The sequence below is a fragment of the Phoca vitulina genome, unplaced genomic scaffold (assembly GCF_004348235.1).
Source record: "Phoca vitulina isolate PV1807 unplaced genomic scaffold, GSC_HSeal_1.0 scaffold96, whole genome shotgun sequence".
NCBI classification, from domain to species: Eukaryota; Metazoa; Chordata; class Mammalia; order Carnivora; family Phocidae; genus Phoca; species Phoca vitulina.
Window position 1 is genome coordinate 1115795 of NW_022589799.1, and position 13763 is coordinate 1129557.

Below are 13763 nucleotides of genomic sequence, written 5' to 3' on the forward strand. Positions count from 1 at the left end.
GAATGCGGAACACCAGAACAGCATTCTGGACAGCACCGGCCTGTCAGCCCAGTCCTGACACACAGAAACACACAGACGTCGGGCTTCTGGTTCTGAGCCAAGTAGAACCTAAAGATTTGATCCATGTTGACTTTGAATGTTTCTGTGCCCTACAGTACCACATTCTGATGCTTATCTCCTCCTTGAGGCTGCAGGAAGAGCCCTAAAGAAAACACGATGAGTGTCAGGGTCATTCAGAGCCAGAAAACAGACTGACTGTGGAGCGGAGGGTGCAGAGGGCTGAGGAGAAGAACTCAATCCCACCCAAGAGAGTCCTGATCACCCCTCCCCCCCAAACAACACACACTCAGACCCCAAAGCCTCAGGGCAAATATGCTTGCTTTCCTGAAGTTCAGATCAGGTTTGAAGGAGGAAGGGAAAGAAGGAGGTAGGAGAAGTGGGAACACATTTTTCCCAGCACGGAGCAAATCCAAACACCACAAAAGAAGGCTGTAAAACTCTGGTATTAAATCCGTCGTGAGATGTAAAGAAAAACACCAATAACTTAGCAAAATAAATACAATGAGAGTTTCACTGAAATTGATGTAACCCAGTGAAAACAGTTTTTAGGCTCTTGAGTCAAGAAGACGGACGTGTACCTTGCACTGCATCTTAGGGGAAAACCCTGAGATGCCGGGAGGCTTCCCAGCAGAGAGAAGTCACACGGAACTACCTGTGGCCCTACAGAATCCTTCCACTAAAAGCTACTCCCGGAATGCACATTTCCTTCTCCCAGGAAGACAAGGCTGGCCGGTCAAAGCTGAGGCTCGCTGGCTCTGCCCAGGCCATGACAGGCCGCCCTGTGTCTGTCCGTAGGAGGCCCGGCTCAGCAGGGGCTAAGGGCGGGGCGAGTGGGAAAACAAACAACGTGTTGCAAAGAGCTGAGCCGTGTTTGTGGAGGGAACTTCATGCCCCCGGGCTGCCCTCCCATCGCTGTGGACAGCGGTGCCTCCGGCATCGCCGGGTGAGGCTCCCAACCCAGTGACGGCCTGCGTTCTGGGCCAGCTGAGCTCCAGTCTACAGGAGAAGGGAGGCTCTGCTACAGAGAAAAACAGGAACTACAGGAATAAGGATACTGCCCTGGCTCTTGCTGGCCGGTTAACGTCCTCCCGAGGGCTGCGGTGTCCAGAGGAAGTGTTCACCCTCTGTCTGCCCAGCAGACGGGGGACAGGAGTTTGGGAAGAGTGGGACACGTGAACTGCCCAGCCCTGAGTGCAGCCCGGGAGCGGCCAGGAAGTCGAAGTCGGGGCGAAGAGCCTGCGGGGCTGGCGGGCTTCTCCGCAGGCGACAGGTAGCACCAAGAGCAGCATCCGGCTCCTCCCGCTCATGTTTCCACCACTCGGATAAGAGGCAGGGGCTTATCAGCGCTGGGGGGCTTGGATATCCTCACGCTGAAAGAAAGCCAGAAACACTGAGTGCTGCTTGCCGCCCGCCCCACACGCGGCCACCTCCCGCATCGGCCCCCTCGCGTCCACACTTCGAAACACTGACTGTCAGCAGCGTCTAAGAGAAGATACGGGGGGTCATGCTGCTGTCTGGGGGGCAGGGGTGATGGAAACACAGGGACTGAGAAGCGGGTCTAGCTGTGAGTCTTGACTTTTTTCAAAGTCTGGGACCTTTTTGTGAGTCTCTTAGAAACAAAAGGCCCTCTCTCTAGAAATACACACTTGCTACACCTTCATGATTTTTGCAAACAATTGCAGGGGGTCCATCTGTGTCCAGAGGCTGTTCATGGGCCTCCCTGGCGTTGTGCTATCAGTGTCTACTCTGACCTGGTTAGAAAATGGTTCAGGTGGAGAACAGGTCAGATTAGAGACTGTGAGCATAAGCGGGATTTAAAAGAGCCTTGCCCTTGCCTCAGCACTAAAGCTTTCCTCCCCACAGCTCTGTCCCTCTTCCCTCACTTCTCACCAGGCCCCAGCACAGGCACGCCCACTCACCTGCCCAGGTTCTCAGTCTTGGTCCAGGTCTGGGTGCTAAAGTGGCCATGACTGATCTGCTTTTCTATCAGGTGTTCCATCCGGTCATGCATCTCTAAATTCTGTAATACAAGTTGTGGGGTCAGAGTTGGCCATTTGTGACATTTAACTAGCTCATTCTGGTCTCTGCACCTGTTTGTGCTGCAGTCACCGCCACCCCTACCATGCGTGCCACCACCAGGCTGCCCTCTTCCCCCACCCCTCATCTTCACCACTCCCGACCACCCTCTTCCTCCAGTTCTCGCTCCTGCCTCCTCCCCTCAAGAACTGTGTGCAACACTGATCCTTCCCTGCTGTCCTCCCCAGCTCTCAGGAAAGGTGGAAATTAGACTAAGAAGAACTCATGAGCTGATCGAGGCCATCACCTTAGCCGTGGAGAAGACAAGAGCCCTCCTACAGAACGCCTCCCCCTTCACAGCCCAGCTCCACTGTCACCTCCTCTGCTAAGCCCATGGCACGCGGCTCACACAGGGATGATGTGTCCCTTTAGAGTGGGGACAGGTTTTACCACCGTAACTCCCTGAAGGTTCTCAGAAAACACTGACTCAACTGAACTGCACGTCAACAATCTTCCCAGATACTCACTTCCCAGCAGCAGCCAGACAGGACGAAGAGCCCTCCAGAATCTCTCCCTCCCTATGTACAGTCCTGTCTTCAAGAGCCTGCTCCCTTCCCAGGGCTGCCCAGTGCACACACCTCTGCTTCCAGGTAGGCAATTTTCTCCTTGAGCTCCTGGATGGTGCTGTCCTTTGACTGGACCACAGCTTTTGAATTCTGGAGCTACAAAGATGTGGGAGAAAATGGGGTTCATTTTGAAATGACTCAGTACACACTCGTCGAACTTCACCCTGCTGCCGGGGAGCCAGCAGAAACATAAGGCAGACTTTTGCACCTCTTACACAACTTGCTTAGCTTTTCTAGAAAAGCCTCATTTCAGTCGATATTGAGCTCTTGATTATCCCAGGCGTGAGGGGAGGGGTTGTGAGAACACCATCCTGATGATCCAAAATCATGGATGGCTCAAAACCCATTCCATTTGATGTTGGGAAATACAAATTATTTATTCATTCAAGAAATATTTGTTGGGGTGCCTGTGGCTCAGTTGATTGGGCGTCTGCCTTTGGCTCGGGTCATGATCCCAGGGCCCTGGGATTAATCCCCGCGTCGGGGCTCCCTTCTCAGCGGGGAGCCTGCTTCTCCCTCTCCCTCTGTCCCTCCCCTGTGCTCTCTCTCTCAAATAAATAAATAAAAATCTAAAAAAGGAAAAGAAAAGAAAAAGAAATATTTGTTGAGTGCTTACTATGTGACAGGCTCTGTTCTAGACACTGGGAAATAGCAGTGAACCAAACAGAAAAATCCTAGTACTCATGGAGCTGACATGCAGCAAATATGCCCTCCCAGTTAGAGGGTTTTAAGTTCTCAAGACAATTCTGCAAAATGCCATATCCTGAGTATGCTACCCTGAAGCTCAGGTGGGGAAAGGCAGAAAATCTGCCGTGAGGTACAAAGGTTGATAATCTGCACACAGATAAGTGAGTTTATTGTGACTTCATTATTCATTTACCAGCACTCTTCAAAGTGTAAGAGAGACTAACTTTTCCTTCTTTTCCCATTGGAAAGCAAAGGCAAATGACTAAAACCATAGGGGAAAGATGGGAGAAAAGCAAATCCCAATCACCCAAACCTAGTAATTGGTAGCCATAAATGTTTTAATATAAGGAATATAAGCCAAGCTCCCCAAGAGAGTGAACAGCAAAAGCATGGACTTGACAGGAAAACAGGGCTGGGCTCCATGTGGCGACTTCCCGAGCAGGTGACGCGTGGTAACACGGGCCCTGTTTACCTGCTCTATCATTTGCCGCACTTTCCGCTGCTGGCTCTTCAGCATGTCATCCAAGTGGTGGATCTTCTCCCGCAACCCAGCCACTTCCTTTTCCAGACTGGCAGCCCTGGGCATTAAGACCAGAAAGCTGAGGCGAGGGGAAAAGATGCCTTCTCTACCCAGTCACAGGAAGAACCTTGGGCTTGGGGGCTTCCATGAACTGGATCCCCTCTGCCTGATGCCCCAGTGATCTGCCATGGGGCGGAGGTGCTCGGGACACCTTGGAACAGCACAGTGGAAGCCTCACTAGAGATCAGCTAGTCTGAACAAGGACATTGCAGCTCAGAGAGGTAAGAATGGATAAGTCATTCTGGAATGCTCCAGAAGGTATAACTATAACCAGTAGGTAGATGTCCAGGGAAGCAGTCCTTATGCTAACAAAGGACAGACTTTCTCAGCATCAAAGCTGTCAGAACGTGGACTGCCTCAGCTGTGATGAGCTCCTCATTCCTGGAAAGATTCAAGTGGGAGCTGGGAGTTTAATACCCAATGCCGTCAAGCTGTTGGAAAGGACTCTATGTCAAAGGGAGATAAGATTTACGGGTCCTTAAAGCCTCTTCACACAGGTGTGTTCCTAAGTCTCCTGATTCCCAGACACTGCTATATCCTCTGCATCTTCTAAACTGGGCCAAGATCCCCAGAGGTCCGGCGACTGGGCAGGGTGTCCAGGAGTTCAGACCTCTGAAGGACCGCCGGTGCCCATCACTCTCTGCTCCTGCCTGAGGAAGCAGACAGGTGCCGTTGGAAGGGCAGTGCTCCCGGTGAGGGTGGGGGCGGGGTACAATGCAATCTGAGCCCCGACATCCTCCCTAAGCCTCAAACAATCTAAGAGTCCACCCTCAGCTCTCCAGTGCCCTATTGCTCAGTCTCCTTTTATTTAGAAAATTAACGTTTATGGTGCATAGCCATCGCCTGCCATTCCCAAGCCTCTGTTTTGGATTATCTGGGTCTTCTTTTGTTTCTCCTGCTGCTTCCTTTCAGTCACCTGCCCATGAGCACCACTGCTGAGAAAGGAGGAGTGCTGAGTAATTTAAAACAATTCCGTGATGACGTCGAGCCCAAAAGGAGGCGACAATAAAATGTCTGCATGTCCCATGCCTAGACTGAGGTTATCCCAAAGGAGAGAAGATGCCCCCCACCGACTGCAGGGTCCAAGGGGGTAAGGATCATGTCTGTTGGGGTGGCTGAGTGGCTCAGTCGGTTAAGCGTCTGCCTTCGGCTCAGGTCATGACCCCAGGGTCCTGGGATCGAGCCCCACATCGGGCTCCTTCTGCTCAGTGGGGAGCCTGCTTCTCCCTCTCCCTCTGCTGCTCCCCCGATTGTGTTCTCTCATGCTCTATCTCTGTCAAATAAATAAATAAAGTCTTAAAAAAAAAAAAGGGATCATGTCTGTTAATCTTGCAATGCCTTAGAAGGCCCTCCAGGTGACGTCCGTTGAACTTAAAAAGATCCAACTTACACCACGGAGGGCAGGCCCAGTATGCTGGTGTTAACTTTGATTTACATTTGAGGCCTTATTTATTAGTAGCCAGCAGCATAAACAATTTCCCAAATCTTGAAGGTCCCAAATGGCCTACTCTTTGCTCTGCAGGTTTCCCTGGTAGGGCCTCTGATCTCTGATCAGACGGCATCCATGAAAACCTTGGGGTGGAGAAGGATCCCAGAGATCCCCTGCACGCCACGGCCGATGCCGGCTCTCAGGTGCGGCAGCTTCCAGTGACAGGAAGTTCAGAATCTCTTCATGACGCCGCTCGCTGTGTTTTTCGAAGCATGACTTGTGAGGAAGTTGTCTGATTTACCCTCAAACACTTTACAGCTGGCCTTGTGTCTGGGGGAGGAACATGCAGCGCAACACCACCACAGCAGCCTCCGGCGAGCCACGGCGGCGGGTCCGTCACCGGCTCTCGCCCCACCTCGCTCCAACACCATGCAAGCCTTCGCTTTAGGCTCCTACTCCATGGAAAATGACCTCCTCAGAGATGGCAGCCTCCCAAACAGTCTCTCCCTGGGCGGGACCCCACCCAGAGCAGCCACCCGTGAGTCAGAGCTGGAACTTCCTCCCCAGGCCTGGCCGCACAGAGCTGCAGGCTGCGTGGCCTGCCCTCCCCTCCCTGCACCCCAGCTTCCCGGGGGACGAGGGCCCTTACTTTTCTCGTTCCGTTTGGCAGTCAGTGTTCTTGCTCCGAAGTTCCTCCAGGGCTGTTTCCCCTTCCCTAACCTTCACCAGTAAGGTCTGATGCTCCTGGATGGGCCGAAGGGAAGAAAATCTAGGATAAGGAGGTGGCAAGGGTTTCCGTGTTTGGGGTGAAAGGGGCCTGGGGGCTGGGGCTCAGCCCCTACTGGGTCTGGGACATCTGCCAACGAGCAGCAGGCCAAGCTGGTTTGCTGGGGCGCCCTCCCCTGTCAGGGATAACCCTTCCCACCCTCAGCACACAGAAACTTCCCAGCCTCACCCAGCTATCTGGACAGAGAGCCTGGCCCTGCATTATCCAGGCCCACCTGCCGGCTAGGGCTGCCGGTCCCCGGGAAACCAGGCCCAGTGGCTCCTTAAGAGCAGTCTTGTCTTTTTTCTTTTCTTTTAAGCACACTTCAAAAGCCCATAAAGGGCAGCTCTACAAGAACCCAACTGAAATGGAAATGGGTTCAACTCTAGTTAGCAAGGGCTGAGCCTAGCTGAGAGAAAGACCTCTTGTTCCTTAAAGGCTAAAAGGTTCTCAAAGGTATTTGCTGAGGAAGCCGTGAAGTGTGTTTTTCTGGAGCTGCTCAGAAAAGCAGACTACAGTGGTCTCAGTCAGTCCCAGGACCAGCCCCCCCTCCTCCCCAGGCCCCAGCCCAGGAGTTAGGCCCTGAAGGCAGGACTCCAACAATTACCGCCTGCACGCCTAGCAAGCGCTTCTGGAGCTCTCCCACATCTGCCTCCTTCTGCTCCACTCTGTCCTCCGCTCTCTGAAGGGCCACTTGACTCTGTTCTGCTTCTCTCTGGTACCGGCTGAGTGTGACCTAAGACAGGATGGGGATGGGTGAAGGGGATGGAGGGGAGAGAGCAAACGTGGATAAAAACCTTAGGAGAGAACCCAGGACCCCGGGCGCAGTGATGGGAGAAGGGAGGCACCCCGCTCTTTCCCATTCACGGTTCTAGGACGACTTGGGAAACTAGCAGGTATCTCCATTTTCAGCAGGTATCTCCATTTCCAGGGTTCACATAGTTGATCAAGTTCTACTCTATTTTTTTTTTAAGATTTATTTATTTATTTGAGGGAGAAGGTGTGAGGGGTGGGGGTGGTGGGGAGGGCAGAAGGAGAGGGAGAGAAAGTCTTAAGCAGACTTCACACTGAGTGTAGAGCCGGACACGGGGCTCAATCTCACAACCCTGACATCATGACCTGAGCTGAAACCAAGTCAGACACTTAACTGACTGCACCACCCAGGCGCCCTGATCAAGCTCTACTTTAGAGTGACATCTGGAACCCAGACAGGATGGGGATGGGTGAAGGGGATGGAGGGGAAAGAGCAAACGTGGATAAAAACCTTAGGAGAGAACCCAGGACCCCAGGCGCAGTGATGGGAGAAGGGAGGCACCCCTCTCTTCTTCATGGTGGCACCCCTCTCACCTTCCAGATGGTGGACTTCTTCAGCATCCCCCCAAGGCGGCCAGTGCCACCCAAGCTTAACCCAGTACTGTGGCTTTCCTACAAATGCAAATGCAAAGAATCCAGGGGAGCACATCTCCACATCCTTCCTTCTGTGTCCCCACTCTTCCTCATCCTCACATCAAGCAATATTACAGCCTGCAATATAAAGGCCAAAATGGCCTCTGGAAGGGCTACTAAGCACCAGAAGAACTGCTCCATTTCCAAGACGATAAGCCAATTTGGGACGGATAGAAGCAGAACTGTAGAATGAAAAATTAAGGAAGAACTTGCCTCCCTTCCTCCCACATGCCAACTTCAGGTCTCAGCTTAGATACCCTTCCTTCCAGAAGCCTCCATGCCCGGTGAGGAGTCCTTCCACTGGTGTGGCCTTCCCTCTTACAGCACCAAATGGATTTTGCCCAGTCGCTTGTGTGCGCTCCCCAGTGGGCCATTGGCAGGGGCCTTGAGTACCATGACAGAGGCCTTGAGCTCAGCACAGTACCTAGCACACAGTTACTGCTCGCTAACGTCGTGAGTGGAATTGGTATTCATCTAGTCCGATCCTCTCCTTTTGCAACTAAAGGTCAACTGATCTCCCCAAGGTACACAGCTAGGGAATAACAGAGCCAATGCTAGAACACAGTGCCTTCATCATCCATCTCAGTTCTTCCCAGCTACCCCACACTGACTCCCCAGTCAGTTACTGAAAAAGAATCCACGGAACCTCTCAAAAGTCCACGCAGCCCTGGGAAAACAGAACACCAAAGAAGCCAGTTTGTCTGACTCCTCCCAAAGTCAGAATCAGGGAAGAGAAAGCACAGCACAGGATGATGTGTGATGGGACACGTCCATGCTGCACACCAGCCCTGTGCAGAGCAGACTCTCCATGAACCCTTCCTGACAGCAGGTTGCTGCTGGGAGAACGGAAAACCCATGCTTACTGGCAGGTTGTGTGCACGGTAATTGACAATCTTGCCCTTGCTACCCCCTGGCTCAGAAAAGTAGATCAGAGAGTCTCATTCACTAGCAAAGACCGAGAAAAGCCTCCGGAGGTCCCATATTAGCCTGGAACAGGCCAGCCCCATGGACAGGAACGTAAAAACAAAACCTCTCATTTCTGTACCTAACACTGCACCCAGGTTGATGTGTACTCAGAGCACAGCGTTAATGTGCCACGGGCTGTCCTCACTCTGCTATGGGATCACAAAGGGAAGAAAACATACTCCTCTGCCACATCTGTCCTTGTTGCTCCAGTCAGCAATGCCCCGAAGGAACCTCTTAGTCATAAAAGGGCGTGCCAACCTACCCCAACAGTGGAAACAGCACCTCTGATTACAGGCCGGTGCTACTTACCAAGGGCAGCCCCTTCTTAGAAACTGTAGGCGGGTGGCTACAGCTGTCAGGGACCTTCTGGCCTTAGGCTTTCATCATGGACCCTTTTGTCCAAGCACTGAAACCCAGAGCGAGCAGACCCCTCCATGGATGGCCAAAACCAACCAGTGCTTCATAATGCCTCTTGGTGTAGAAATTTCTTTCCAAAATTCACAGTCTGGTCAGTGCTACAGCCTCAACCGCCCCTTCCTCCTGCTGTGTACCAAGAAGGCAGGGAACAGCTAGTCACCAAAATGATACATCGTCAACCCAGTTATCCAAATTGTGGAATCTGAAACAGATGCAGCAAACTCCTTTACTGCCCAGCTACTTTGTTCTGAGACCAAACTAATCGCAGTATCACGCTAAGTGGGAAAACCCACTTCACTAAATTGATCACTAAGAAAAATATAGGGTATCTTATATTTCTAAAATCCTTCAGAGTAATAAATATACTTACATATCTTACCTCACTCAATTCACACACCACACTTGTAAGATATACTTAAAATGACCCATTTTTACATAATTTGGAACTGATACTTAGGTTAAATTACTTGCTCAAATAATTGGTCATCTCTAAAGGCAATTGATTATCCCTGTGCCTTCTTCCTCCGCCTCAATATCCCTCTCAAAAATTCTCTCTCTTAGTCCCATGGAAGAGAAGCATCAGTCTTCTTCCTACCACCAGCTCCTGGCATGCCTGGGCAGGGCATATCCTATCATTACAAATTTATGACACAGAAATACTTTACATGTGGCTGAACAATAGCAGACAACAGATGGTTAATCTCACACAGAAGCCTAGTGTTTTCCCAGTGTACCTCATTTTATACACAAAGAATTTTCTGGAAAGTATGGCAGACCTCAAACAGTTTTTAATGGGGGGGGGGGCTTTCACTCTCTACAGACTTTTGTACTTCTTTAATCTTCCATAATAATTTAGTATTACTTTTGTAACAATAATTGAAATACTCATTCAAGATCACAAAGCTCTGCATAGTAAAATCAAGATTTGACTTCAAGTCCTCTGACTCCATGGGCACAGATCCTTCTACAACCACACTGTTCCATCCACTTAACTAGTCCACACTTAAGAGGTACCCACCTTACATCTGGCGTTATGCCAGACATGGGGATGCAGGGTGACCTTGACAACAACAGTCCCTGCCTGCATGGTGCCTAGAGCCCAGTAATTCTTACTGTGGTAAGAGTAATGCCCCCTGAGTTACTTGCTATCCCAGACCAGCACTACCACTCAACTTCAGTAGAAAACCAAGTACCAACCTTTAAACCATGGGCTAGCCTTGAACAGCAAAAACGATACATGTCCAGGAATGCGAAAAGCAGAGAGGAAAGTGCCCAGGCCTCAAAGCCTAGCCTCTCCAGTTGATGGCACACAGCCAGAAAGACATGAAGTCCATGCTAAGTCCCTGGCACCTATATCCAGCAGCCCAACCCTTGGGGCACGTTCTCCTCAAATCCCAAATCTCACCTCAAAAGCCACACGGTCGGACTGGTGCTGCCGCTCAGCCTCCTGCAGTTTGACAAGCAGGTCCCGCACGGTCTTCCTCAAGCTCTCAACGTCTTCATTTATATAGGCATCTACCTATAGTCAGAGCAGGGAAGAGAAGGGGAAGGCCCTGTGTTTGTATAAGAGAAGGTCCCCCTCGGGGCGCCTGGGTGGCTCAGTCGGTTAAGCGTCTGCCTTCGGCTCAGGTCATGATCCCAGGGTCCTGGGATCGAGCCCTGCATCGGGCTTCCTGCTCAGCGGGGAACCTGCTTCTCCCTCTCCCACTCCCCCTGCTTGTGTTCCCTCTCTCGCTCTCTCTCTCTCTCTGTCAAATAAGTAAATAAAATCTTAAAAAAAGAATTACCATTAAAAAAAGAGAGAGAGAGAGAGGGTCCCCCGCAACACACACTTGGGCCCTCTTGTCCAGACCACCCTCACATCACTCAGCGGGAGAGTTAGTCTTGGGCACCCAGGTGCTCTGAGTTATTCACGTGAAAACACTCTTTCTTCATATCCTAAGGAACTCAACTAGCCTCAAATCGCTGAATGATTTTAGGACAAACTCAGTAATTTTTATACAGGTATCAACTGATTAACAGGTATGCTTATGCCATCCTCACCTGCGGGTCCTGCTTCCATCAGGCTAGAGTTCTCTGAGAGCAGGGGCCGTGTTCCCCTTTAGACTACAGTGCCCCAAGGGCAGGGACTGTGCCACACCCACCACGAGGGGTGCATCCCAAAGGCACATCTTTTGGTCTTCTCTGCATCTAGCACAGAGATCAGCATGTAGAGGGTTACTGATGGACAGGCAGGTTTAGAGCAAAAGCACCCATGACTCCAGGAATCTGATTCGATGTGAGAAAAGGTGTCTTCATCGAGGTTACCACGAGTCTCTCTCCAGAAACACCCAATGGTGGGTTGGTGGTTAGCGCTGAGCTGGCATGTGGGGTCTTGCCCCCACCTCTGCCGCACAGGTACCAGACATTTCAGTTACCACCTCCCAGCGAGTCTGACAGAAAAATCTTTCCCCGTCTTGCACATTAGGAAGGACGGAGCTCAACTGGGAGGCGGGCCACAGGGTCCCAGTCGCTGCGCGATCACTGAGTCCAGTGGGCCTTCACTTCTCTATCTGTGAAGTAGCAAGAAGACTCCTTACCATGCCCTGCCTTCCAGGCTGCCTCAAAAAGAGGACAATATCCGGCAGGGCTTAGAGCTTGTGAGAAGCAGCAGCTGAACAAACAATACCAGGTGTGATTATAACCTGTTGCCAGCAGCACATTTGCTAAATACGGTGGTTCGGGGGAAGGGAAAAAATTCAAATTGCACATCTAGAGTGAGTGGCTAGAATCACAACATGCCAAACTCTAGCCATCAAGAAGTTATCCAGTCAACTGCCCTAGATCTGTACCTAAGCGGCTGAGCAGGTGAGAATGATTTAAAGGGCTCCTGGAGGGGTACCTGGGTGGCTCAGTCGTTAAGCAGCTGCCTTCGGCTCAGGTCATGATCCCGGGGTCCTGGGATCGAGCCCCGCATCGGGCTCTCTGCTCGGCGGGAAGCCTGCTTCTCCCTCTCCCACTCCCCCTGCTCGTGTTCCCTCCCTGGCTGTGTCTCTCTTTGTCAAATAAATAAATAAAATCTTTAAATAAATAAATAAATAAAAATAAAGGGCTCCTGGAGCATAACTACTACGTGCTTATTTCAAATGTTCTTATAAGACTATTTAATGACATGGAAAATTTTCATGGTATAATATGAAGAGAAAAAAGGCAGTTATAAAACTTTGCATGTAGGAGTTAGAAACACATTAGATTTAAGCACAGCAATGTGGATAGATCCTAAGAACATGGTGTTGGTTAAAAAGGAAAACAAGAGAAATATAGCACAAATCCATTATGAAAATTGAAAACAAAGGCACATCTAAATCATACATTGAATATATTAGAATGTATACCTTTTGGCTGGGGAGGGGAGAGGCCAAAAAAAAGAAAAAGGTGAAAGGCCTTTATGAGACCAGAAATGATAATATGCCCTGAATGGATGGGTAGATCTGATTTAGCCAGGCACTCAAGGGCCAGAAATAACAATCCAAAAAAACAAAAACAAACAAAACCAAAAAATCCACCCAAGCAAAAAAAAACAAACAGAAAGAAATGCTATATGCAGTATAATCTCAATAGTGTAATACATATTTGCATTTCAAACTGTGGTTTTTTTCTGGGTAGATTTGAATGACATTTTTTCTTCTTTCACGTTTCTGTGTTTCCGAATTTCCTAAAGTTTCTATGATAAGCATATCTTATTACATAATCACAAAAAATGTAATAACAGAGGCCTTTTTTTTTTTTATAAGTATAGCCATGTTTATTTGTCAATCACACCTCAATAAAGCTGGGGGAAAATTTTTTTTCAAAAAAGATAGCCATGATGAGCATTGGGTGGGGATACATAGGATTGTTGAATCACTACATTGTACACCTGAAACCAACACTGTATGTTAACTATACTGGAGTTTTAAAAAATAAATAAATAAACAAGGACAGCCGTGGAAAAAAATACTACTACGCCATTATTCAAAAGAATGAGGTAGATCTACATGTACTAACATAGAAAGAAGGCTATAAATTTAATAAATTGATAGAAGGCTATCAGTTTAAAAAAACTGAAAAGTAAGCAAGGAGTAATGTATTTATCATGACCCTGCATCTGTGCATGTTCAAAGTATAACATACACACGTTATTTATACATGTATCTATGGTGTGTATGTATATATTACCATATATACAAACATACATGCATGTGGTATTTAGATACGGTGGTCTGTGTATAGAAAAATAAACTAGCAGGGTGCCTGGCTGGCTCAGTCAGAAGAGCATGAGACTCTTGATCTCTGGGTTGTCAGTTTGAGCCCCATGTTGGGTGTAGAGATTACTTAAAAAAAATAAAAACAAAATCTTTTTTTTTTTTAAGATTTTATTTATTTGTCAGAAAGAGAGAGAGAGAGAGCACAAGCAGGGGGAGTGGCAGGCAGAGGGAGAAGCAGGCTCCCCACTGAGCAAGAAGCCCCAGGACCCTGGGATCATGACCAGAGCCAAAGGCAGATGCTTAACGGACTGAGCCACCCAGGCATCCCAAAAAACAAAATCTTCAAAAAAAAAAAAAGAAAAGATGGGGCGCCTGGGTGGCCGAGTCGTTAAGCGTCTGCCTTTGGCTCAGGTCATGATCCCGGGGTCCAGGGATAGAGCCCCGCATCAGGCTCCCTGCTCCGCGGGAAGCCTGCTTTTCCCTCTCCCACTCCCCCTGCTTGTGTTCCCTCTCTGGCTGTCTTCTCTCTGTCAAATAAATAAAA

General features: G+C 49.6%; 1 protein-coding gene across 1 annotated transcript in view; it reads right to left on the bottom strand.

Moving 5' to 3' along the window:
• Positions 1-1151: 1151 nt before the first annotated feature.
• Positions 1152-13763, bottom strand: part of TUFT1 (tuftelin 1) — a 43247-nt gene continuing 30635 nt past the window's right edge. The window contains exons 6-12 of the mRNA XM_032397073.1: positions 10399-10512; positions 6772-6900; positions 6048-6142; positions 3862-3967; positions 2715-2798; positions 1980-2080; positions 1152-1430 (exon numbers count right to left, since the gene is read on the bottom strand). Coding sequence (XP_032252964.1) covers positions 1364-1430; positions 1980-2080; positions 2715-2798; positions 3862-3967; positions 6048-6142; positions 6772-6900; positions 10399-10512 — 696 coding nt within the window. The 3' untranslated portion in view covers positions 1152-1363. The remainder of the gene's footprint in view (positions 1431-1979; positions 2081-2714; positions 2799-3861; positions 3968-6047; positions 6143-6771; positions 6901-10398; positions 10513-13763) is intronic.